This window comes from Echeneis naucrates, chromosome 5 (genome assembly GCF_900963305.1).
Source record: "Echeneis naucrates chromosome 5, fEcheNa1.1, whole genome shotgun sequence".
NCBI lineage: Eukaryota > Metazoa > Chordata > Actinopteri > Carangiformes > Echeneidae > Echeneis > Echeneis naucrates.
This window is the reverse complement of record NC_042515.1, coordinates 8,518,277-8,543,899: the sequence shown is the minus strand read 5'-3', so window position 1 is coordinate 8,543,899 and position 25,623 is coordinate 8,518,277. Positions and strand designations below refer to the sequence as shown.

The 25,623-nt window shown below is 41.0% G+C and overlaps 1 protein-coding gene across 1 annotated transcript in view; it reads left to right on the top strand.

The window, feature by feature from the left end:
* Nucleotides 1–223: 223 nt before the first annotated feature.
* The window catches only part of nxph4 (neurexophilin 4), a 38,750-nt gene continuing 13,350 nt past the window's right edge, over nucleotides 224–25,623 (top strand). The window contains exon 1 of the mRNA XM_029502865.1: nucleotides 224–277. Coding sequence (XP_029358725.1) covers nucleotides 224–277 — 54 coding nt within the window. The remainder of the gene's footprint in view (nucleotides 278–25,623) is intronic.

The following is a 25,623-nucleotide window of genomic DNA, read 5'->3' as shown; positions in this document are numbered from 1 at the left end:
GGAGCAGCTGAAGCCACCGCTCAAAGTTTGACCGCAGACACCGAACAAACACACAACTTCCAGCGCCTCGTCCGCCTCTTTACGGCTCCGCTCGCACTTTTTGTCCGCGCCGTCGGCCGCCGCTTGGGATTGCTTGGATTCCTTCGTCGAGTCTTTTTTATGTACAGCCGGGGAGACGTGTAGTTTGTTTTCCCCCGGGGTGGTCCGCTGAAAGGAAGGTGACATGCAGGTTCTGGCTTGGACCGTAGTTCTCCTCTGCCAGCGGATCTTACAGAAGGTGAGTTTATTTATTATCGTTATTCATCAAAGAAAGACTAAAAATATCATTTATACGGCACCACGGGGGCCGGGTGGAGGGGGGGGGGGGGGGGGGGGGGGACACCTGCCCTTTCCTTACAGAGGGTCAGCTTTACAGAAATGATTCTGCGGGTTAAAAAAAAAGACATTTTTAGTTTTAAAGACTAGAATAAAAAAGCCCAGTCGGACCAGCTCATTTGCTCCGATGGTGCCGTGTTCCCCTCCATGCTCCGAGGTTCCGCTCAGTCACTGTTTTCTGGAACTTGACAGAAAGTTGTCATATCTTCCTATCAGCTGTGTAGACCACAGACAAACTCAAAAACTCACATTATCGGCTCGATTTTGTTTAATCAGTTTGAAAAAGAAGAGCAAAACGTGCGCGTCTCTTTGCCGGATCTCCGGACGCACAGATCTGCTTTCTGCTGTTTCCCTTCACTCCCGTTCAGCTCCTTATCTATTTATCTATGTGCGCTCCCAGCAACTTCCTCTCATTTCTCTTCAGAAGTTAAACACGCCCGTGGCTTGTTTCATTATCTCGGCATCGTTGTGGCAAAGAGTTTGTTCGCCTACTTTGGCTGCTGCCGCTGCTGATTATTTCTGGTTAATGTGTGTGTGTGTTCACAAATTTTTTTGTCTGTTTGCAACGTTATATCAGCATGTCTTCCTGATTGCTTTATACTGACAGTAATAATGTCCATATTATATCTAGACCACAGCACAAGTCGGAGTAGGATACAATGCAATACAACGCTGTCTGTCCCAGCAGATACACACCGTCTGCGCTCAGTGTGTCTTTGACCTCAGCAAGAAATGAAAGAGAATAAAAAGATGACCTTTCACCATTTCCCTCATTTTCCTCCTCTTCCTCACTTAGGACACCTTCAGCATCCTCATCCTTCCCTCCTTCCTGCTCCTCTTTCATAATGCATCTTTTTATCCCCCATGATTTTGGGAAAAAAAACAACAACACTTTGTCTTCAAATATAACCATAAAAATACCTTGGCACAGTAGAAATCTTGCTGAGGTTTTGACAAGACTTTTATACTCTGCTATTTTTGCCAGGCTTAAAAGTGTGGCCTTGAAGTGTAAAAGAAATCTTAGCAGATGAACATCACTTTGTTCAGGCGTCAAATCATTTCAAGGGTTAGGACTGTAAAGGGCTCACGGGTCGGCACCCTCATTCTTATCAGATGTTGCTTCACTCACAGTAGCCTGCATACCCTCCAAACACAAAAGAAATGGTGAGACGGGATGTTTACCATGTGATTTCCTTTTTTTTTTTTTTTTTTTTAAATACCCGGTTGGCTCCTGGCAGATTGGGGTTAGGTTGTATTATGACAGGTAATAACATATCCGCTTCTTCTGAAGATTGAATACATATCATATCTCCTGCGAAGTAGAGCTGCATGCCTCTTCCGCATGAGAGTGTAACTCAGGTTCAAGTATTAGAATCAACTCTGTATTAGATTTTATCAGCCACGCTTTTCAGTAATGTGCTATTTGAAGTTTTGTTAAATTGTTTCTTTTTTTTTTCTTCTTCTTTCTTTCTTTTTTTTTGGAGGGGGGGGGTGAGTGAGGGAGGATAAAAATCTTGTTTGTTTTCAATGGCTGTGCCACGGTGTAGATGACACAGTGATTTGGCTTACATAATCTGACAAGTTACATCCCCTGGAGCACTATTAGTTTGAGAAATTAAGAAGTGAAGAGGTAAAGGAGGCAGTGAAGAGGTGACGGCAGGTGATAAATTTGTCAAAAAGGGAGAGGGAAGGAAGAAGAAGGAGCGAATCACGAAACAGCTAAGTAGAAATCAGTGAAAGGGCAGGAGGAGACGGTAACATTAACCGTCTCTAACTTCATTCAGTGGTCTCTCTGAAGAAAACCCACCCTCACTGGTCATTTAGAGTGATTTCATGGCCTGTTCAAGTTGATCTGTAAGTGCAAAAGTGAGAGTTAGGAAAGATGATAGTCTGATCGTCAGCTCTAACATTTATACTTTATGAATGAACGAAAAAGGCGCAATTTAATTTTTTATTTTCAAAAATGTTTCTCATAAAAAACCTTTAAAATTGTGTTCGCAGATTTGTAGGGTTTTTCACATTTACGTATATGGAAAAAAAAAACAAAACAAAAACAAAGAAATAGTGTTTCCTGCCCATGATGTCAAACGCTGCAGTATTATAATTTTTTCCACCTTGCACTTTGAAATGATATCTCCAGTAACAGCACTACAAAAGAAGAAAAGATGTGTGAAAAGCTTCTTTGCTGTTTTATGCTCCCAGTAGGAACAATAGCATTAGCCGAAATCTCAACCTGACGAAATCCTCTTATCTCCCCCCCATAAAACAACTAGCTATATACCCCAGGGATATTACAGCAACTGAGTCACTTTAATTTCATTATATATAGTCCTACTTCCTTTCCAATCATGTCTCTCGTATTCTGCATACCTCTGCATTTCAATAGTCTGTATGTCCCAGTTAAGGATGTACAAATGTACAACAAATACAGTTGAGTGTTTTCGTGTCACACGTTACACGCTAATTTACACCATTTGGGGTGGGGGGCAGGATCCAATGTTTCCAATGTTGTTATTTTGTCTGTTTGTTTTTTTTTTGCTCGAAGTATTAAATCAGCTATTTGGTGGTTTCCCTCCCACTCGTCTTTCTGTCCAATCATCTGTCCATCTGTGGATCATCTCAACTGTCAAACGGCCCAGTTTCAACAAACCAGCAGGCACCACTGGTTCATAATCTGTGAAAATAATATTCTCTCTTCAGAAACCGATTAGATATGTAATCTGTTGAATCATGCTGACAGAAGCAATCACATTACGCCCATATCTATTGCTTCTGAAATTGTTCCCAGAGATCAAAGCACTTCTTTAACCTAAAAAAAAAAAAAAAAATGAACTAAATGGTGTAGATTCATACAATATTTTAATGGATTCCCACATAGTTTGCTTAAGGTTAAGCAACAATCCATTTTTATTAATTTGTTTTCTGTGTCCCATTTCTGACAACCCATTACATTTAAATGAATCATCACTTGCTTGGTGCAGTGAGCATTTCCACCTCAGGCTTTGTATTAGCCTTAAGGAGAGAGGGATTTAATATAATGTGTGAAGATGTCATATATCCGAAACTAATTTGAAATAAAACAACATTACAAACATGTTGGTTCTGCTTTGTACAAGCATCTGTCAATGCTGTTCATGCGATAAAGCTCATGTAAGACAGCAAACCTTGACACACAACATAATTGCTTTTTGCTGATTAGATTTAACTGTTCGTTTTTCAAACTTAAAGAGATAAAGTCAGGTTTTTATTAGAACGCACGACTTTTCTTCAATTCATAGATTATCCAGTTAGAGTAATGGAGGCGAACCGCATGTACAAAAATAAAAGCCATAGCTTAAATGAATTTACAAGCAATGTGTGCATCCTCTTTTTGAATGAGCGCAGCGACCATTCAAGTTCCAAGAAATAGAGCATTTTGTCTGAAATAATCGATAAGGCCATGCTATTATTTTAAGCTGCCATGAGCGAAGAACGTATACACGTACGTGTGTGGACGCTGCTGCTGCGTCTGCTCTCACGGCTCAACAGGCCTGCTGCGGGTGTTTGGTTCTTTTCCTATCAGAGCCACCTGTTCATATATGATATGCAGATGTGATGTGTAAAGGTGATCCTGGGTCAGAGATTTGGCTACTATTCATGCATGCACTGACACACGCACACCGAACTAAATATAGTATTTGTAATTTCAGTTTTAATCTCAATTGTGATTTTTGGATGCACAGTATTCATGTTCCACTCCACCGTTGATCCTCGGTCTGAGTTTGCTGCCCAAGATGATGAGCCACAGTTGTTTTTTTATAGGCGTATACAGCCCCTCGCATATTTTACTGCTTAAGTCTTTTTTTGTGTGTTGCGTTTTATGAGATGGTCTTGTTTTGTCCTCGCAGTACATCAATTTGCATTCAAGCTGTGTAACACAACAGTTCTCAGCCTTAATTAATTTCACGGGTTTTTTTATTTTCTGTCACGTTGAGTCTAGAGGTAACAACATACACATTATGCACATGTAGTGTGGCTGAAGGGACTTGCAGCTTATAATTTTCAGCCCATTTCTCCTCCCTCCTCCAGTCCAATACACAGCTGCACGGGGGGTGTTGAAGAGAGAAGGGGAATCAAGAGCGTTTAAGGTCCAAGTTCAGCTTTATCTCTAAAAACATATCCAGTGTTTCCACAGAAGGCTGAGTAGAGCAGGTACACAATGATAAAAGAAAGAGGTCTTAGCAGAGGTACATATGAAGTTGCTTCAGCCAGCCAGTCTGAAGCAGAGCAGATGTGTCTGGACTGAGGCAAATCACACTTCTCTGGACAGCGAAGCGCTGCAAAATGGGCGCTATGGTGTTGAACTGGATATGGAACTAATTTTAGGATTTCTGTGAATGTTCTCCTTCATCCAGGTCATAGTTATCCAAAGAAAATTGAACTGGAGGTGGTTAAGTCCAGTTGCACTTAATTATTATACTTTTAGTGTTCTTTAAGTTTTGTAATTTTAGAATGAGTTTTCTAAACTTCTGAAAACCAAGACCCAAATTAATTAACAGGCCCACTCTGGGCCTACTGTGCCCTTATCAGCAGAGATGTTTTCTGTCTATGTAGATGTTACACTTTTTGTAGAAGATGATGATAGATGTAGTGATTAATAAGTTAAAGGCAATTCAACAGTTTCTACATGAATGCAGTCACATTCCTCTGTGATGTGATTTAAGCAGGCTTTTTACATTTCTGAAGTCTTTGTGGTTTTCATTTTATTGATGGCAAAATAAAAAAGATTGAAATCAAGTCCAGTGGTGATTTTCATAACTATTATAGATGCAGCTCACTTCCTGGTAATGAAAATAGGTCCTTCACATATTAAATCAGAGCCAGTTAGATTGGCTAATCAGGCACCGGGGATTATAAAATTACACTTAGCACGATGTGAACACTAAGCTTTTTTCCTCTTTTGAGACACTGTAAGCCAATTGCCATTTTTGTGAATTGGAAGTGAAAGAAAGATTTTGCACCATCACTTGCAATCAGCTGTAATGTGCTCCTAAAAATGTGTGTTAATCAGGGACTGTAATAAATATTTGTGAAAATATCAAATAGCCTCCAATGAACCGATTTTAGGATTCAAACTTTAGATCATCTGCATTTGGATGAGACCAGGCCAGTCTGTTAAGTGAGGTCAATTTGAATGTAATGTTTTTTAAAACACATTCCCAAGCAGAGTCCTTGTTCCAGCACCACAGCAAGCTGTGTAGTGTCAACACTTGAATATTCATCATTTTGGAGAGAACTGTTGTGCCAGATGTTTTGTCAATGATTCAATGATTTAAAGATTTTTTTTAGTGGTGGGGTGGCAGTTTGATTAAGAAAGGAGGAAAGTGGTAAAAAAAAAAAAAAAGAAGTCAGAATCAGTATCTCTATAGAGCAAAACTGCACTAAATGTTAACACTTGCACTCAAAAAACAAGTCTGACATCTTGATGTTTAGCAGATATGATGTTTTCCCCGTTCACCAGTGCTGCAATGCTAATGTTTGCTAATTGGCATTGTGTAAAGCTGAAGCCAAGGGCAAGTTTTTAGTTTTGCATAAATTCTGCCATGGACCAAAGTCCCAGACAAATGAAGGTGTCAACGTGATGGAGTGGTGGAAAGAAGGGTTCAGGGGTCAGCTGTGTTGACGTGAGATATGATGTGATGTGGGACACAGAAACATCTGTCCAAACTTTCATGGCAATCTACCACAGCAATTGGTGGATTGACATGAAGGGAGATATTTTTTCAACCTTGGCCAAGGTGCTAGATTGATTGACCAACGGAACGTCACCTTCAAATAATCCCAGTAAAAAGAAGGTTATGGACAATTCAGGCTGGTCGCCTACCTAATATGTGTATCATAAAAGTAATAAATGTTAATGGATGGATTTAGTTGTGCTGCCAACGCTGCTCAGTGACTGCAAATCACTGTGCAGAGGTTGGCACAGTCTCAGCCTGAGGCCCTGTTTACAAATGCTGGATGAATTGGGAGTCTGGTAAAAGCATAAGCACAGTATAATTGTTCCACTGGGACCTCCCGCCTCTTGTGTCCGTCTCTCATAATGCACTCTTGTAGAATGGAGTTATAGATATTGTTGCTTATTTCCTGCAGTCTTTGACAGTCTTTTTTTCTGTTTTGTTTTGTTTTTATCAATTTAAATCTTTGTGCAGTGCTTTTCTTTAAAATATTTCCTTTCCATTTATAACATGGCTTAGCAGTTTTCCTTAGGTAGTTTCACATAAACGTGGCACAAGGTATTTGCAGAACAAAAACCATAGGATTTTGAATAAATCAAATTATTTCTCTGTTTAATTTTAGTCTTGCTTTGGTTTGGATTGACTGGGTTATGAATGCCAGATGGAGGGCTTTCACATAACTGCAAATAACGTTGGCAGTTGGTTGAAGCTTTTATGCTGGAAAGAAAAACATGGAAACCAGGGAAGCAGACGACTTGAATACAACGCCCCCTACCTGTCTCAGTTTTTGGGGTGGTCCAGACAGCTCAAGTTAATATAGACCTGTCGCAGCTTCAGATACAACCAAATGTTCTGCCATTGGTTTCTTGTTTTGAGTGATTTACTACTCCTGCTGGTCAAATGAGATGTTTCTGAATTAGATTTCTGTGCCATTTAAAAATCATTGACAACTGCGATTTTCAACTTCGAAGTCAGTGTGGAGTGATGCAGGTAACTTTCAAAGGTGATCATTGCCTCATGTTTAGGCTGACGATGTGGCATGTATTATCTGATGAGTAGGATAACAGGGAGCAGCACCTTGGAGTCGTTGCTGGGATTACTGATGTTTCCTCCCGTCTCTTGACTTCGCTTCCAGACTCTCCACAGAAGGATGTACTCTTTGTAAAGTTTGCTTAAGTAAAAGACGATGTCTTAATGCTGAAGGTATTCAGTTCCTCTCTCGCTGTGCAGGTTGCCAGTCCATTGCAGTATTCAGTTCCTTAACTTAAGTCAAAGGTGTATTCCTAAAGTCTTAAACTACTTTCATACAAGTTAAAGTCCCTCATTCAGATTCTGTTCCGATCATCAGCTATATGCACCTAAAATATATATTATTATGTTACTGGATTATTATCAGAGGAAAAATTTACTCCAATGTCACCAATATCGTGATGTTTCAGACTAATTAAAAAACTAATTTGTCCCATTTAATATATCATTTACTATGTTGTGCACAATGCATCTTATGTCACTTACGTTTTATAATATTGTCATCTGCAATGGAATCGGTAACTATAGCTGTCAAATGGAGATAGTAGAGTCTCATTTTTGCAACTAAAAACTAACATGCGTATAGTGCAAGTACATCAAAATTTAGACCGCAGTAAACATAGAAAAAGTTACTTTCCACCAATGTTGAAACCAACAACAAATAAAGAACTGGATGGTTTACTGCACTCCAACAACAAATGAATGGATTGTTAGTAAGAAACATGTTAGATGATTTCATGTCAAGTGGATCTCAGTTTCACTGAATGAAAGTAACTGAACCAGCGGTCCTGCTTTGTTCTCAGTCCGCACAACAGTGAAGCATGTCACAAGAGAAAAAGAATAGCTCTGTCCCTTAATTATTTAGAGCCCAGTGGAAAAAAAATGGGAAAGGGGGCAGTGTTTAAGAGTTTTAAAGATCAACACTGAATATGCAGTTAGACAGAGACAGAAGCAGAACAGCGGGCTCCGTCTGACCATGCAACCCGTGTCTCACTGCCAGGATAATCTGGAGGAGACGGCCTGTGGACAGCTGCTGCCACGGCCCCGAGAGGGTGTTGTGTCTCTGAGTTTGTGCCACTGTGCAGCCTCTGTCAAAGCCCTCTATGTAACTGCCAGCTTGGGCGGGGAAGGAGGAAGTGATGATGATTGAGGTTGTAGGAGACTTTTGATGTGGCTGAGATAATAGGGAGCAAACAGGAGCTTGATTCTGTGGAACGCCATGTTTTTGTAACATTATCGTTTTCTATAGTTTTCCCTCTTGGGCCTGTTTTCTGCTTTGAATGGAGCTTTACACACACTGAAGAGCGCAGACTCACTCAGCATTTCAATGCTCCACATCTACCTCAATGAATGGGCTACCATTATTACAATAGCGTTGTGTATGACTCACCAAGCCTTATGGAGCGTCAGTTGGAAATTGCTCTCTAAGACGAGTTGTCGGGGATTGTCTGGGGAGACAATAATGCCGGGAGGGGAATAAGTGTGAGAATATTACTAGTGATCTGTGTGCAATAAATATATATGACAGCGACATTCATGACATGCATACACTGAATAGAGATGTGATGAAGTGAATTATTCACGAGCACCCAAATAAACACATGTATACAACCAGGAGATGAAATTAAGTGATACAGGTTGCTTGAGTGCCGGATTGTTATGTGTGGCCGTGAACTAGGTGGAGTGGACAAAGAGCTTATTTATTACACTGCAATTACACAGCGGTATTACAGCCACGATGGGAAAGGGGGATGAAAATGAACACTTAGCCGAAGCCGATAAAAGGACATTACAGCTGGGTGTGTCATGGCCCTCTAACTCTGTCAGCCAGGAGGACAGACATCCATCACTTGCAGAATGTCCCAAACAGAGGAGAATGGCGGCGGGAAGCTCCATGTCATCCATCATTTTACTTATTTTAATGTTGACTTGAACTCAGAAGTCTTTGAGTGCATCGTTTTGAATATATGACCTTCATGTTTCTTTGTAAGCATTGAATACAGAGTGTGTTAGTCATGTTGTTTATATTTATATATATATATATATGATGAAGTTTATGAAATATAACAAACATACACAGACATGGCGCCCGTCAGATGGCCCAGGTTAACCGTGCAGTTGAAAGAATAAATACTGCTGTATGCAATGGGCCTTCTCTCTAATATTAATGCTCCCTCTAATAAACACCCGGTGCCTTCTGCAGGTGAGTAAATAAAAGCCCCTGGCCACTATTAGAGGCAATGGGGTACTCAAATTTCATTTCCATGCATTCCATAAACTTCATAATATGTATAAATAATTCCTGAAATGGCTTGCCATAATTTATATGATCACAAGCCGTTTTGGGAATTATAGAGTTTAACTTTCTGTGTGACTGCTCGTTTGCTCGACTGTAATTATTGGTCAGTGCATCGCTTTAGTTCTCACTGAAACTACTGGATTGACTGCCAGTGAAGGTTGTTCATTCATCCCAAAAGATGGCTCCTAAACACCATGAAGATGGTGTCTCCACAAACGATTTGGGTTTGGATGAAATGTCTCGACAACTATTGGATGAACTGCCGTTAAATGTGAATGAGGGATTAATCAGGATCAGTTGGAATGCTTTTTGCAGCTCCTTTACTCCTCAGCAGCTCAAAAATGCTGATTATCAAATATCAGCATGCTGCCATAGTAAGCTAAGATGATAATATGGTCCATTATATGTGTTAAACACCAGAAATGCAACAGCTGTCGATACGCTAACATTACCGTTAAGCTGAGCAGCAGTACGGCCTCACAGCCACTTTTTGGACTTTTATTAGCCTATAGATTTGTTGGACATTTAAAATTTGAGGATTTTTTGTTTGGATATCTGGTTTCAAATGAATTCTCTTTTTCAGGGATGTTTTTTAGTTTGTCTGAGTCTCCATTTGCATTTTGTTGTTGCTGTCCTCTTTTGCATGACTTAATAAACAAAAGCAGCAGAGGGAGACTCTGGGTGTGAGATGGTCAGCCCTACTTTAGATCACTCGACTGGTGATGCTCTACTTTGAGTGGTCCCCAGTTATTTTCATGATGTGAGCAGTGTATTAATCTCTCTCTCTCTCTCTGTCTCTCTCCCTCTCGCTTGCTCTCTGTTTTTCCTGGCTGTGAGGAGCGGAGTTGAGCGTTGGGAATAGATCACATCAGAAGGGACGTTTGGCTCCTGATGATGGGCAGCGTGTTTGTTTCATACATGCATGATGAGTAGCTCGGCTCTCTGCGGGGGCCACCAGTTATGGCATAACACCGCTGCCTGTGGTCAATGTGTTGCCCAATCTCACCCTCCCCGGGGAGAAAACACGCTTTGCTTCATATTTGTGGTATTTCATACAGTCCTGTGCACTGTCGTGTGGTTAATGATGCAGGAAGCATTTGAACTGAATCAGAAACATGTATTGCTTCCTAACCTACTGTAAAGGAAATGACAGGTGTTGTGTGGTTGTGTGTCTGTTTACATGCACACTTTGTAATTACCTCTATACATACTGTAGACAAAGATGCAATATTTTTTTTTCTTCCCCCCACCCCACACATACAATATGTTGCCTAACTATGTGTGCTGATTACAACACTCATAGTTAGCCTTGGCTTTCCACATCATCTTGTGATTAATAGTGACACACCTGGGGGAGATATATAGAATAGGATTTTCTGCATGTAATGAAATACTAAAGTGTAATCAGAGCAACACTGAATATCATAACTCATAGTGCAGACGGCAGAGGATGCTCAGGGTCAGCTCAGCGTGAGGACCCTGCCACAGATGGGACTGTGGAGGAGGATTAGTTTTTATCATTTTTTAATATCTCCAATGTGGCTTGTAATGCATTAATTCAGACATGCATTGAATTTATTGGAGAACTGTGACAGGGTGAGAGGAGGGGGAAAAAAAAGCCATAGGTACCCTAGGAAGGATGGTGACCCTCGGTCCACTAAGCCTCAGTATGCTGTATGAATCTCAGCAATTGCAAATATCACAGCAATCATAAATAAAAGATCCTGTGGAAATCCGCAGGACATACAGGAATTTCAGGGATTTGGTGGTGTTGTGTTTTTTTTCCCTCAGAGGAGGACAAGTAATAATGTAGATGTCTTCTTTGAATTCTTGTTGGCCCTTTCAGGATTTCTCAAGATGCGTGGGATGCATTATTGAGATGAAAGCCAGACAAAACGTCTATGGAAGCTGTTATTTATGTTATTTCTGTTTCTTTTCTGCAGATTAAGTTCTCATTTCTGAGCGTTCTCTACACATTGTTTCATGGAGCCAAGCTTGATGGAGAGCGGTCAGGAGACTTCAGTGGAGAAAGCGAATGCTCTGCTGAACCATTTGGTCACAGATTTCTCACACCGCTCAGTCTATTTCTCAGTCTTCCTCCTTCGCCGTCTTTCATCTCGTACTTCTCTCAGCGGCCACCTGCCTGTGAAAACCTTAACAACTGAGCTTCTATCTTTCACTCCATCGCCCTCTTTCTGCTTTTGCACGCTCTTTCTGCTTCCTCCTCTTCCTCCCCACACCCCCCTGCCTTGCTACTGGTTTTGCCTGGCCCTCAACCTCTTTGCCAGTGTGTCCGATTAAAATGTAGCCCTTGAAGAAATAAAATATGCGTGCAGAATTTCATGGTTTCAGCTTCCAGCTCCTTGTGTGCTGATAGCTTGTGTGTTTTATTTTTCCTCTCCTCCTCTCCTGGTGGATTCTGGCTCCAGTCGCCATGTTTTTCTCTGGGTGTTTCTGGATCGAGATGTGGCAGGGCTTGCTGCTTAATTATATAGAATCTCTGCTTGGATTTTAGTTAATTAGCCTGAGCAATGAAGACGCGAGGGGGAGTTCGGGGAGATGGGGGCCGATGGCAAGAGGGAAGGATCGGTGCATCTCCGTGGAGGTGGTGAGGGTAGACTTTTTCAGCCTTTAACTTGGTCCAAGTGGGCCCAGAGGAGCTTGCTGAGGAGGGAGTCTAGGTCATGGCTGAGGAAGGAGGGGAGTGCAGAGCGAACTGAACTTGAGGCTGCATGGGCAAAGGGGAACATCAAAAAATCATCTCACAGCTGCACTCACATCGGCAAATTTCATTATCCTCCTCGTGCGGAGCTAAACTTTCAGTGTGAGGGCCTTGACATGCATTTTACCACTTTAGACTTCTGATGTTCTCACAGATACTGGACATGAGGATTTTATGTAAGGACCATAGCTGTCAGTGATGAAGCTAACGAGTGAGTAGCCTTTGAGAACCAGCCCACAAATATAATTCTCCCACTGTGGTGTGATGAGGCAACACCAGAAAGCCCGTTGCTGATGATTGGATCACCTTCCGCAATGAGCAGATCATTTCCAGCCTGGATAGTGATCTATGACCAAGCTTCTTTGGAGCTGCGGAAGTTTGGACTCGTCATAAATGCATTGTGGATAACTTCAATTTAAATCCTGCAAATCGTGCAATGGGAGGCTGTTTTCTTCAGATAAATGACAAATACCTTTGAATTAATAAATCTATCGATCAGTGTTTGCTGGACAAATTTCTTCTGCTGAAGCTTGTGAAAGGAATTAAAGATAGATCATTCAGCTACTTTTTCCCTCCCTTTGCCTTTATCGAGACAGTTAAGTTGAATATTTACACCAAACCACACTGATGCCACAAACAGCACCTTAGAGAACAATGCCACGGATTTGAGGATTCGTACATTTTACTTTTATGTCACATTTCAGCTAAATTATACAGCAAAAGAGGTTTCTTAAAGTGGTAAATTCACAGCACAGGCGATGCAGACGCAGGGTCATGTTCAAGTTTAGATCTGCCTACCGCCATAAATTTAAAGACATTTATACGGCGCTTATGTGCAAAGTACTTACTCACACACACAGATGGCAGTGAGCGACTATGCAAGATGCTGGCCTGACCATTGATCATGAAAACTGGGTGTGTCTGGCATTCAGTGTGTTGGCCAAGGACACTTGGACATGTGGACAGGAGGAGCTGGGGACCGAACCACCAACTCTGTGATTAGTGAACCACCCCTGCTGCCTCCTGAGCCGCAGCTGCTGGTTGTATATATGTTGTAAATTGGATGGACTGGGGAGGGAAGGAGGCTGGTTACTCTGTGATCAAACCTAAAACACTCCTTGTTCACCTGGTGCATCGAGGATCAGACTCCTGCTTTGGAATCAGTAAGGGCCAAAATCCTAGAGGCAACATGGAACTATGGCTTCGTTTAAATGTATCTTTTTTTATTTCTGACAAATCAAATGTTGTGTCTGTTATTAATTAAAAAAAAAAAAAAAATCTAAATATTGACATTTTGAATGACAGCTGGATCACATTTCATATACACACTACCAGTCAAAAGCTTGGACACCCTTTCCAAACTTTTGACCGGTAGTGTAGGTTGGTCCAAAAACCACAGATAGAACCAGATTCCGACAGTCTCAGTTCACTTTGCTCAGCAGTTGTCACCCTCCCCTTGACAAACACTTGGACCAGGCCTCAAGCTTGCATGTGGCTACATGACCAGTCAGTGACAGACTGGTCATGTAGGCTGTGTCTGGCATTCAGTGTGTTGGCCGAGGACGCTTGGACATGTGGACAGGAGGAGCTTGGGAACGAACCGCCAACTCTGTGATTGGTGAACTGGTCGTGGAAAAAGGTCTCAAACTTACATGTAGCTGGATGACCAATCAATGACAGAGACAATGACAGACGCACACAGTATCAGCGAGTGGCAGAACAGGCGTTGGACTGCAAAGGGCTGCATTCAGTATGTTCATCTGAGAAGGGAGGACAATGTAATGCAGCACAAACAAAGAGGGCACCAGCAGAACAACGTAATCCCCGATGGGACAACCAGGGAATGCTGATCGTACTCTTCCTCCTCTCCTTATGACTTTGGGCCGAGAAGTTGGCAGGAGTGTAACCTCAAACTCTCAGAGCGTCTCTGCTCAAGAAATATGAAATATGTTGCATGAGTAAATGCACGAAGTACAACCAGCTACAGTCCAGGCAGTGAAAAGACAGCAGCCGCTCGAGTGATTCAAGTTAATTTGGAAACTCTGTGATCCAGGTGATCTATGTTGTACTCACTACACTGTTTCACTCTCTTTTGTGTAGCAAACCTTTTGGTCTGAAACACAATGGCACATTTTCTGTTATGTTAACAGAATTTGACTCTACAAATTGTAATAAAGTGGTGTGGGTTTGTATGCCACATAATGATCCTGCTCTGCAAATGATGCTTTTTCCTCAGTGATTAGTTGTTCTTAAAAAATGCCAACGTGTATTCCATCATTTCTGATTTGATGACATTGCCCCTCATCTGTTAAGTGAGAATGCTGCTTTCTTTGTACAGCAGTGATTTGCCAATAACCACACATAATTCCACTGAGAACATTTTCGCAGAAATAGATGACCCTTACTGTTCCAGCACCTGCTGACAGCGACACTGAGAGGAATTGTCCAAATAGCTTATATACTTATTGACCTGATTGCTACACTTTAATCAAGTGACAGGCATTTCATGAAACAAAGAACGATAATAGTAACATTAAATAAGTGAAGCCAATGCTGCAGAGCCTTAAAACTGTATTCTGTCTAAACGTACCCATTGGTTGTAAAAAGAAGTCAGATTGTATTGAAGTCTATGTGAAAATGGCCTCACTACTCCTACCTGATTTAATTCCTCAGTAAATGTTTTCCTGATGAGCTATGGATTCAGTCTCTAGTTTCAAGTCTTCAACTCGTCATGATGCTTATGTATAAATTATCTTCCCTTTAGAAGAAACTAGACCATAAAGCAAGGTATGCACAAGGGTGAGGCTATCCTGTGAGTGACAGATCGTAACCAAACCTGCCGGCTTAAATCGGGATAGAGTAGACTTGTCAGATCAGCCCCTCACTCATCCACAGCTTCACCTTCTCATTCGAATATGGTCACCAAAATAGTGATGGCAAGTTTAAAAGCGTATCTGTTTATATGATTATATAAGATTTGAATCCTAAATGTCATTTTCCTTATTTTTCATTTCTTCTGCGCCTAAAACACTTGCTAATTCTCAGCTTGTAAGCTGCAGTCAACGTCACGTCTAATTATATTGTTTTGGTATTGTTTCTGCCAGCTCAGCTGTCAAACACATTTGCTGGCCTGCTCGCTCACTTTGGTGTCCAAGGAAACATTTCTGATGTATTGCCTTGCTTCCAGTTTTTTATTCTTCAGTGAATCCCATTAGATTTGCTTAGTGTTGCTACTAACCTTGTTTATTTATTTTTTTACCTTATTTATTCATGAATTTAAAAATCACTTGGTTTTTGTCTCTATTAAGGAAGGGCTGTGATCATTTCAATTATAGATAACAGAGGAGATGTGATCACTAAAAACTCATTTGGTATGTGGTTAGTTGTCCACTAGCTTTATTCACACTGAACTTTAGAGAAATGTTTTGATTCTTAGATGGATTTCTGTATAAATTGGGGCACATTCACGTTCCCCCGAGAATGAACTGTTTATACCTGTCACCCGGTTAAAATTTCATTCTTTCTACACTTTGTGCTTAGTGCAAACTACAAAATGTTAGCAGGCTAAGCAAAGATGATGACAATCAGTGGTTTTCTCTTCGGCCCATCACCACTTCCACTCTCCACCTCCTCTGCACATGGTCTTTTATCCCAACTGTCTCCTTGTCTTCTAGGTATTCATTTCCTCTGTATTTTTTCACTGTCACTCTGTGTGGTTGCCTGTTTTCTTGTATTTGAGATAAGAAGGCCACCATGATCTCATGTCTTGGTACATCAGACAGCAAAGTATTGGGGGGCCAGCGTCGTGTCCTGTTGGCCTGCTGAGTCACATCAATCAAACACATGCACACACAATGACAGAAAGAAAAAGATTAAAGAGATATCGGTGAATGATTGAGTCCCCCTGCTGTCTTGTAAAATAGAAATCCCTGGAGGTTAAAAAAACATGCTATACAGTGTTTGTGTGTGTGTATATATATATACACACCTGTTGGTAGTCTGGTATCAAAAATCCCTGTGTAGACCTTGAGTGAGTAAACCATCATGTTGAGAGTGACACACCCAGAATTTATAGCTCAGTTTACTAGCTGAACATCATTCCTGAGACTGACTTGAGGACTTAACCTTAGAGTAATATCAGAAATGATGCGCCCACAAATTTTGTTCCTATGTAATTGTGTGCTTCAAGGTTTATTGCCGTTTACAAAATGTCATCAGGCGTAGCTGTTGGTATCTAAAAGGTTGTGCATTATTTGGAGATTGCCACATCCACTAAATAGAGATTAAAATGAGATTTACAAATGAATGCTGCTGATAAGTGTTTTTTGTAATTTTCTCTGATGTTTAATCCACAATCCCAGAAGCCCCCTGCGTCACCCATATCAATTCAGTCATTTACAATCCCCTCTCTGATTTTTTTTTTTTTTTTCTGCCGTTTTTATGAGATATACTACCTGCTCCAGTTATTATCTTTTACAGGACATAGATTACAAAAGGTTTTGAAATGTAATGTGTGGTGTTAAGCAGCGTGCATATTTTACACATGAATATTTTTGCACCCCTCCAACCTGTAACAACGCTGGTGTCTCAATGAACATCCCTCCACAATGATTTCTATTTTGGTTAGAATTGATTTTCATCTGTGATAACAAATGTTCTTTGTTGAGGTATCATCCCACCCTCCCATTTTCATTTACCTTGTCTGATGTAGCAGAGATTAGATTCTGTTGCCAAATGATTTAGTGAATGATTTCATTCCTGTTCTTTATTGAGATATCAAACCGTAATGTCTCCCTCGCATTAACATTTGCAGACGTTACAATCTGTTGCCAAAAGAATTCATACTTGTTTTATAAATCAGACTGAATGTCATTTGAGATAAAGAAATGTCAATCCTTTAATCCTCAGATGTTTTTTTTATGTACATGAAATGGTGCGTGTACTATAGTATAGTCATTTGGCAGGCAGCTAATTGAATGCCATGACTCTAAATCCAGGGTATGTAATACCACCCCCCCATCAGGTCTTTAGGTGAAGTGGATGTTTCAGGTAAGCACAAGCTGAGAAAACGTCAGTGTCTGTGTGGACGCATCAGAATAGTTAGAAGCCGTCAGTGAACTATAATTAAGTTGCTGAAGCTGTGACGCTGGGATATGAAATGATTTTTTTTCTTGAGGTTCATAAATTAGTGGTTGCGTACTTTTAAGATATGTTTAAATTTTTCCCCACAATGCTTAATATTAAATATTGTTATATTTCAGCTCGGTTGATATGGAATAAAGTTGCTGTTAAAATCAAATAAATCCAATGAGAACTGAATCACTGCAATCTGTAAAACCTCTATATGATATTGTCATGCTTGATTAAATAATATACTTGATTCAATCATTTAAATGGTATTACAGGCTCACCATGCATGGTGGTTAAAGATAACGGGAAGGAAACCTTTGCTCTCTGTCATTATATTATTACACACACACACACACACACACACACACACACACACACACACACACACGCACACTTGATGATTACTTCATTTGGACATCTGCCACTGAAGGTTCACATTGAAGTTATTGCTCCTCTTCTTACTGTGTCTGCACAAGAAGCACATGAAACTCACCCGACTCAGTTCAGATGTTGTACACACCTCATTCAGTCTTCAGTCTCTTCTGCATTGCAGTAATTTCAGATGTTCAACTTAATTAGCTTCTACTCCAACATGAGTCACTCTGTTTCAGTCACCGTCGAGTGAAGTGCACTCACATAAAACACCATCATCAACATGTATAAATAGCATAGTGCATGTGCTTACATTACAGTAGAAGATCTTCATCAATCCTACAGTTGAAGTATGAACCAGGCAACTAACTCTTATGAGTTTCTTCTACCAAGAACAATAATTATTTGTGGTTATTTTTCATGTATTTCAGGTACAGTTACTGTAGCTCATATTAAAATAGCTTAGTTTTGATCAGCTCTTTATAGGAAACTCACCTGTTCTATGATCAGCACATTGAGATATTGATAATAAATACAATGTTTTAAGATAGCTGTTGTACCTGTTCACAATTTTTCATGTTGTAAATTTTCATTCAATAACTCTGACAGAATAAATGCATACACAAAAACTCAGAAACTGAAATCACTCATTCAGGAATTTAACTCAGCGCTTTGTAGATGCCCCTTTGGCAGCTTCAAATCTTCTTGGGTAAATTTTGTGCACCTGGATTTAAGTAGTTCATCCCTTTTCTCCTGGCAGATCCTCTCAGACTCTGGCAGTTTGGATTTCAAACGTCTGTGAACTGCCATCTCCAGGTCTCACCACAGATGTTCTGTGGAGTCAAAGTCTGGAGAGAGCCTTGTCCCGAAGAAAGTGTGTTTCTGGCTGTGTGCCTCAGATCGTTGTTGTGAAATATTGGTTTCTTTTCCTCATGTCTTCAAAGCTTTTTTGCAAATAAATCCTGTTTTATCACAAATTGGCTTCTAGCATCTAGCTTGTTGTCTAATGCTGAGTCCTGCTGAGCTGGTTATCCTTTCAGCAATTTCTCCCAAGCTCTGTTACAGTAACCTTATAGTTCCTGGTCATCTCCCCAACCAAAATGGACATCATGGCTCAGTTTTTGTCTTATGCGTTGTGAATTGTGAGACCTCACAGACACAGATGTATACTTTTCTCCAAGCCCATTAAATGTAAGTGCCACAAATAAACTAAATAATCATATCTTGATGACTAAAGCAAATAGATGACAGCAGACCACAGCCGGGTGTGTCACGTCGAAGGAATTAGATTTCTTGTGTTTAGATTTTTACAAATTAGATATCATTGAGTATAAATTGATAGCGTGAAATTCTGTTTTATCAGTTTGATACTGACTCTGCATCACAGCAAACTGTGCAAAGAGAAGCGGTCTGAATACTTTTTAAAGCCAGTGAATGTCTCACACAATACATCACCCAACCATGCATAAAGAAACAAAGTCAAACGTGGGTGGCTACAACATAAAATACTGCTTCCATGTTAAAGCACCAGTAATAATTGTCCAAAACTAGAACATAATATAATACATTTTGCCAGAGCTGGTAATTTTGCAGGTAAAAGGGTTTTTTTTTTTCATGTGCTGTGTTTTTTGCTGTCGATACGTTTACTTGGGCACTAGATTTGAGCTTTTCCTCCAAAACCTTCCAGATTTCTAGTCCACTCAACTTTAAAAGTAAGACATGCTTTCACTACAGAATACCACATTAGAGATGTATATCTCTCAGCCTATGCTGAAAATTTTTTTCTTTATTTTGTTTAAATGAGTTGTTAATTAATAACAATCCCTTTAGTATTAATTTTAATTTCTGAATTGTATTTCTGACTGAACGTCTGGTTTATCTTTTTGAGACAAAATAATTGGCACTACAGTGTGAAAGTCTGAGTCTTTCCCTCTTCCTGGCTCTGAAATCAATTGCTAGAATTTAGTGTTTGCACCGCTGAAAGCTTCAGAGTGCAAGGTGCATAATGTCATTACTGATTCAGTCAGCAGAGGGGGTTGTCAGGAAGGATGGTGGGAGTGCTGAGGTGGAGGATGGAAAAAAATCTCAGCTAAAATTAAAAAATGCCACAATATGAAATAAAGATGAGTACTCCGCTGAGCCACAGACTGAATATAAAAGACAATCCTGTGAAATATACATAGCTGGTATGAGAGGTGAGCAGAATGCTAAGCTCCCAACTCCACCTGTAACTCAAATCACCAGGCCTGATCCTGAGCCTGTTGATCACGGTAGAACATTTAGTGATCAAACCAGCCGCTGTAGTCTGCTCAAAACAACGTTCGCCTAGGCAACAAGAGACAGAAAGAAATAGAATGGAGCAGACCATCTCCCCATATTTAATAAGATTTGGTGTTATTTTTTTTCCTGTCTGTAATGCCTTTATTATTGCAGATTGGTTTAGCGGTGAAAGGTATTGATTGTGAGCAAGAGCCCCAACAGGGATTGAAGAGAAGGAAACAGAGATGCAGGGTGTGGGCTTTTACTGGCAGGTGATTTGTACGTGCTCCAAAAAAAAAAAACAAAAACAAAAACAGAACAACAACAAAAAAAAACAACGCAGAAAAAATCTTGTTCCTCCTCTGTCGTGTAAGGTGTTATTTTCCTGCACAGGTAACTCAAGCGAGCAGGGCGCACTTATTTGTTTGAATAAATCAAAGCAGGCTTCTTACTACTGTCTGACAAACTACTTCAGAGACTTTTTTTTTTTTTTTTTTATAAAACCTGCCTTGAAAGGACAATCTAAGAGTAACAGGTGCAGGTTAAAATGTGCATACTAATTCCAAAAAATACACGTGCACTTGTGGCATCATCTAAAACAGACAGTTTGAGTAAAACAATGTGCAAAAATAAGAGTAATTACTTTATGTCAGTTGGTTTGAGGATTAAAGTACAGAGAGATGATGAATACAATACATGTTGCATATTGATTTGGCAATGTAGATAATGATACTCAACCAAGAGCTGTTCTGCTGCTCATCTAATCCCACTTAAACCCACATGTACTCCAGTGGGATAATTTAATGTTTTATTATTTCTAGCAAAGCACTGACCAAAAATAATGGAGGGATGGAATAATAATAAAGTAAGAATGGCGAGCTGTGCAGCTGAAAGAGTGACTGATTGTGTTTGTGCTCGCATTCGTATTCTTGCAGTGGGGGAAGCAGGACTAATGACGCTTCCTGACCTCGATGCCTAGCACTCAAGGTCAGCCCTCCACCAAAGCATCGTGGGCAATGTGTCCTGGACCGCTGAGGAGCACCGCCAGATTGAGTTTGTTGTTGTTTTCTTTGACTTTGCCCCAGAAGAATTTATCACTGTTCTTCCCGAAAGAATAACAGATACAATCACAGAACAAGCAATGTATTCAGCGGTGCGGCTCTGAGGGAACAACCGGCACTTATTCTGCAAGTTTCACAGTTTCTTTGTGTTATGCACCGATTGATTTCACACTACAGGGAAAAACATGCAAAGGACACAAAAGACATCGGCTTTTCAAAAAAGACAGGGGCAGCTGTGATTTAACTACATGGCAAGCTTCACTAACAGTTTCTTTACACCTGATAGCATCATAAAAAGTTGAAAGGAAAAAAAAAAAGGACAAAAGGCTATTATCACTGCCATCTGCCGAAGCTGGTTGAATTTCAAGAACTAACTCACCATCTTATAATTACAAACTATAATGATTTCCTGCGTCACAGTTAGAAGAAATACATTGATTCATAAAAACAGTGCAGATCCAATTCTGGAGCTCAACACCAACCCAGCGTAGATGGGCCATTCAGCCTGTAGCAGTCCACAGTCACTGACAGTACGCTGCCTAAAGAGATGAATTTAATAGAGCTTTACATACTGATTTCATGGAGCAGGAAAGTGGGAGTGGGAAACAGGGAATGAAAGGAGTTTTCATTTATTTATTTACTTATTTTTATTTATGCATGTGTGTATAGATACAAAATCAAATTTGATATAATTTTTGACACTATAAATAAAATTGAACAGGTGATGAATAAGGTGCTAATCGTGTAATTTGAGTTGCTTTCAAAATGATTTTAGCTCTGACTAGATGCTTGCCCGGTAGCTTAGTGTAACACTTAGCTACCAAACTAACTTGTGTAAAAATGGCACCATTATTTTAGCACAATATTAGACCAGTTTACATTCTGTAATTAATCTTTTCAGGTCCTGACCTATTTTATTCTGACTTTGCCATTCACCCATCCGTGTTGTGACTTAAGTTGTTCTCCTTCGTCTTCTTCTTCCTTAAAGTTTATGGAAACAGCAGATTAGATGCTATGTTTATACAAGGAGATTAGAGAAAAAAGAGAACTAGGTTATGATTTTGAGCCGGGGCTGTTCGGGGCAAAACCCTGGCCCATAATTTATCCCCTGGTTATCATATCAGATGTGGTTAAGGCGCAGTAATGGCAGCTCTCACCTCAGGGCTTTCTTATAGTTTCACAACAACAAAAGCGAAGAATGAAAATCAAGTCTTTCTTTTTTTATTGACATGGTAATAAATGTGCCTGCATTTGCACCCCTTTCCTCGAGTGTTTCTTTCCTCTGTGCTAATGGAGGAAAATATGCGTAAAGAGACAAATATATAAAGAAGAGAAAATGAGAAGAGCAAAAGAATTAGAAGCCGGTATATAGGAAGGCACGACTGGGAGGAAGGCTAAATGTTGACTCGAGGCAGGGGGAGGCAGCCTGTCGCACTTGCTTGGATCATTAATTTGTGGTCTAATTAGCAGGAATGCCACAGTTGGAATGTGGCGCATACATACGGACGCGGCTCAGGCGTGTGTGTGTGCGTGCGTGCGTGTGTGTGTGTGTCCTGTGTCTGTGACCTGCCCTGGCTCCAAGGTTCCCGGCTTGTTAGAAATGACAGATTGACGCTCTCCTGCCACCCCTCACCCACCAGGCTCACCCCACTCCCCTACCCAACCCACCCATCTGCTCTGGAAACAAGCCAAATCTTCAGACCCGTCTTGTATTTACACTGTGTGGGCGTTTGTGTGTGTGCATGAGTCAGTTAGTTCACTTCTGTCATGGAAAGTCTGGTCGGAGCACTGGGGGGGCACAAGAAAACTCTAGTCATGCTTCTTTTGCATCAATCATGTTTGCAGCCGTAAATGCTGAGGCCTAGCCGGTGCTGTTGATTTAAGCTATATTTCCTCTCAGGCACATATTGTCCAGAAGGAGGTTGTGAGACGCTGAACATAATGTCATTGACATCTTTCAGTAAATCAAGTTTGTTTGCTCAGAATGTATATTGTCTGTCCTTGGATTGGTATTCACAAAAGACCAGTTTCCAGCTGAGTGGAGCAACGAATTCAGCTGAAAATGGTCGAAATTCTCTCCCACTAACTGTCAAAACAGTTCTGTTGAAAGCGCTATGATTGACTTCACAGGTCACTGTTCATTTCCTGTGTTTTCTCATTCATTGTGGATAAACTGCTTGAGCTGGGCTTTTCATCAGCTGTCCCTTGATTTTTAAAGACCCAGACGGTGCAGTGAGCCTCCCCGGGGCATTAAAACATTCATTTAGATAGTGCCAATATCCAATCTTCCAATATGTTTCTTCTGGACATGTCTTAAAGGAAAGAAACGAGGGAGAGAAATGTATCAGCGTTGATATCCTTTGGTCAGTGGCATCACATTTATCAAGGCTGGGAATGTGTGTGTGGGATCTGGTGTGTTCTTCCCTGTGTGTGTGTGTGTTTTTTTTACTGAAGCCACTCCAGTAAAGCGTTTAGCCCAGGGACAGAGGAGAACTGCCCCACACGGTAATTGAACAACTGATCCTGGTCGACTATTAGTCACAGGTCCTGGACTGTCCGGAGCATTTCATCGCTGTTGAATCAACACAAGCAGAGTGAATGAGCGTGGGTCAGTAATACAAATGTAGCTGTCAGAGCAGTGCGGCATTTTCCTTTATACAAATCTTCTACACGTCCTCTGTACTTGAGAAGGCCGGTCGTGTTTGCAGAGGTCACGCAGACGGAGGGTTGTCCATCATAGTGATGAAGCAAGTATCAGAGATACTTGTTTATACCAAATAGTCCGCTGAAAGGATATTCATTCATTCATTCATCTTCAACCTATCTGTTTCCGGGTCGCACTTAAAGGATAATTCAAGTTTATTACAGCCACGCTATCAATATCCATCAACTTACCGACTAACTTGACAGCTTGCTTCATCTTTCACCCACAACGCTGTGCATACATTCCAGGCTTCCAGAGAAGGAGAATTAATTAGCTAATTCCTGGCGTACTAACCTTAAAGGTGGACCAGAATATGTAGTCTTGGTCCGTTGAGTACAACAATGTCATGGCTGTTAGTGCCAGAAGTTGTAATAATAAAAAGGATTATAATGTCTAATCTGTGGAGATATCAGGCACTGTCAAAGATTAATAAAGCAAGACTGCTTTATGGCTGCTTTATAGTTACAGGATATTCTGCTCAATATCTAATGTTAGTATTTAAAATTACAAACACTCGGATTAACTAGACTAGACAGATCGAAGAGCAAATGTCTCATGCAGACCAGGGCTTTGTTTTATCGCGCAGCATGTATGTGGACATCTCCACATACATGCTGCTGTCCCTGTGTGTTCACTGGTGCATGTACACATCTGGGTAGTGACAGTGACTAAGGGATCATCTGCTGGGCTGCACCCTGCAGGTGTGATGACCCAAGCTGAAGCAAAGTGACTGTCCTGTCTGCTAGAGAGGCAGCCAAAGAGGAACGCCGCTGTCCTCCATAATGTTTGGGGCCTGATGGAAAGACAGCAGGAAGGCAGACCGACCGACGGCCCAGAGAGATATAGGTCTACTTACACCAGTGGATGGCATGACACAAATAACTGCAGCTAACACAAGAGTCGGTGGAAAGACAATGCTGTGTGTCGCATCTCTTTTCATATCTACTTGGATATCGGGTCTCGGGAGTGTGAAAGCAAGTGGAATGATGGAAGACCACGGCCTCTGGAGGAGGACAAGCGAAAGGGGAAAAGGGAGAGGGAGGGAGAGTGTGAATGAATGGTTCGGACAGTTCTGGATGAACAGAGACACTGACAGTTTTCTCTCTCTTTCCTTTCATCTGTATCTCTCCCCCCGAAAATAACATTGCTGCTATATTGGACTCCTCTCCTCCAGGGAGGACTTTATATGAAGTCGAGTACACACTTAACAGTCATTGGATTGATTAGGATAGTATCTACAGTGTACAGCCACCCCACATCTTGCAGCTTGTCCTGAGGTACAGAATGAGAACAGGGCTGCTGGTCAGCACTCTGGTTTTCAACGTCCAGATGGTGGATGTGAAAGATCCCAGTTAGGGGTCCCAATGCTGCGTCCTTGAGGCTGGGTGATTAATACACAGGCAAAGACATCCAAAAGACAAGAGAGGGGAAAAAAACATCTTTTATAATATAATATACGCGCAAATGTGGACGTTGTGTCTCATTTTCATCACCATCATGTTTAATTTCCGTTTCCTTTTTAATCAAATTCCTCCATCCAAGAACGGAGCTAATCTGGTGCTTTCTATGCAAATAATGCTACAGCAACCTTGTCACTTCAGCCTCGTTAGCAGGTGTGATTTTTTTTGTGTGTGTGTGTGTGTTCATAACCTTGAAGTGAACAGGGGAATGTCGTGCCCTGCTGCCAGCATCTCTGAGGGGTATTACACAATGGCACCTCCCACAGTTTTCTCTCCAATTAACTCTGTCATCAGCCCGGGCAAAGACAGTCTGCCCCGAGCTGGGGAGTCTTGTATCCTCTCATAGGTTTGAGCTCTGCCCCCGCTCATCCCCGCTCAGCGTAGGCCTCAGACACACAAAGAGCATTCCTCACAGCAGGGGAGGAGCAGACATGGAAATGCTTAGTCTTTTTTATCTTTGTCGAATTATCCTGCTACATCCCAAAAGCTGACGGACTC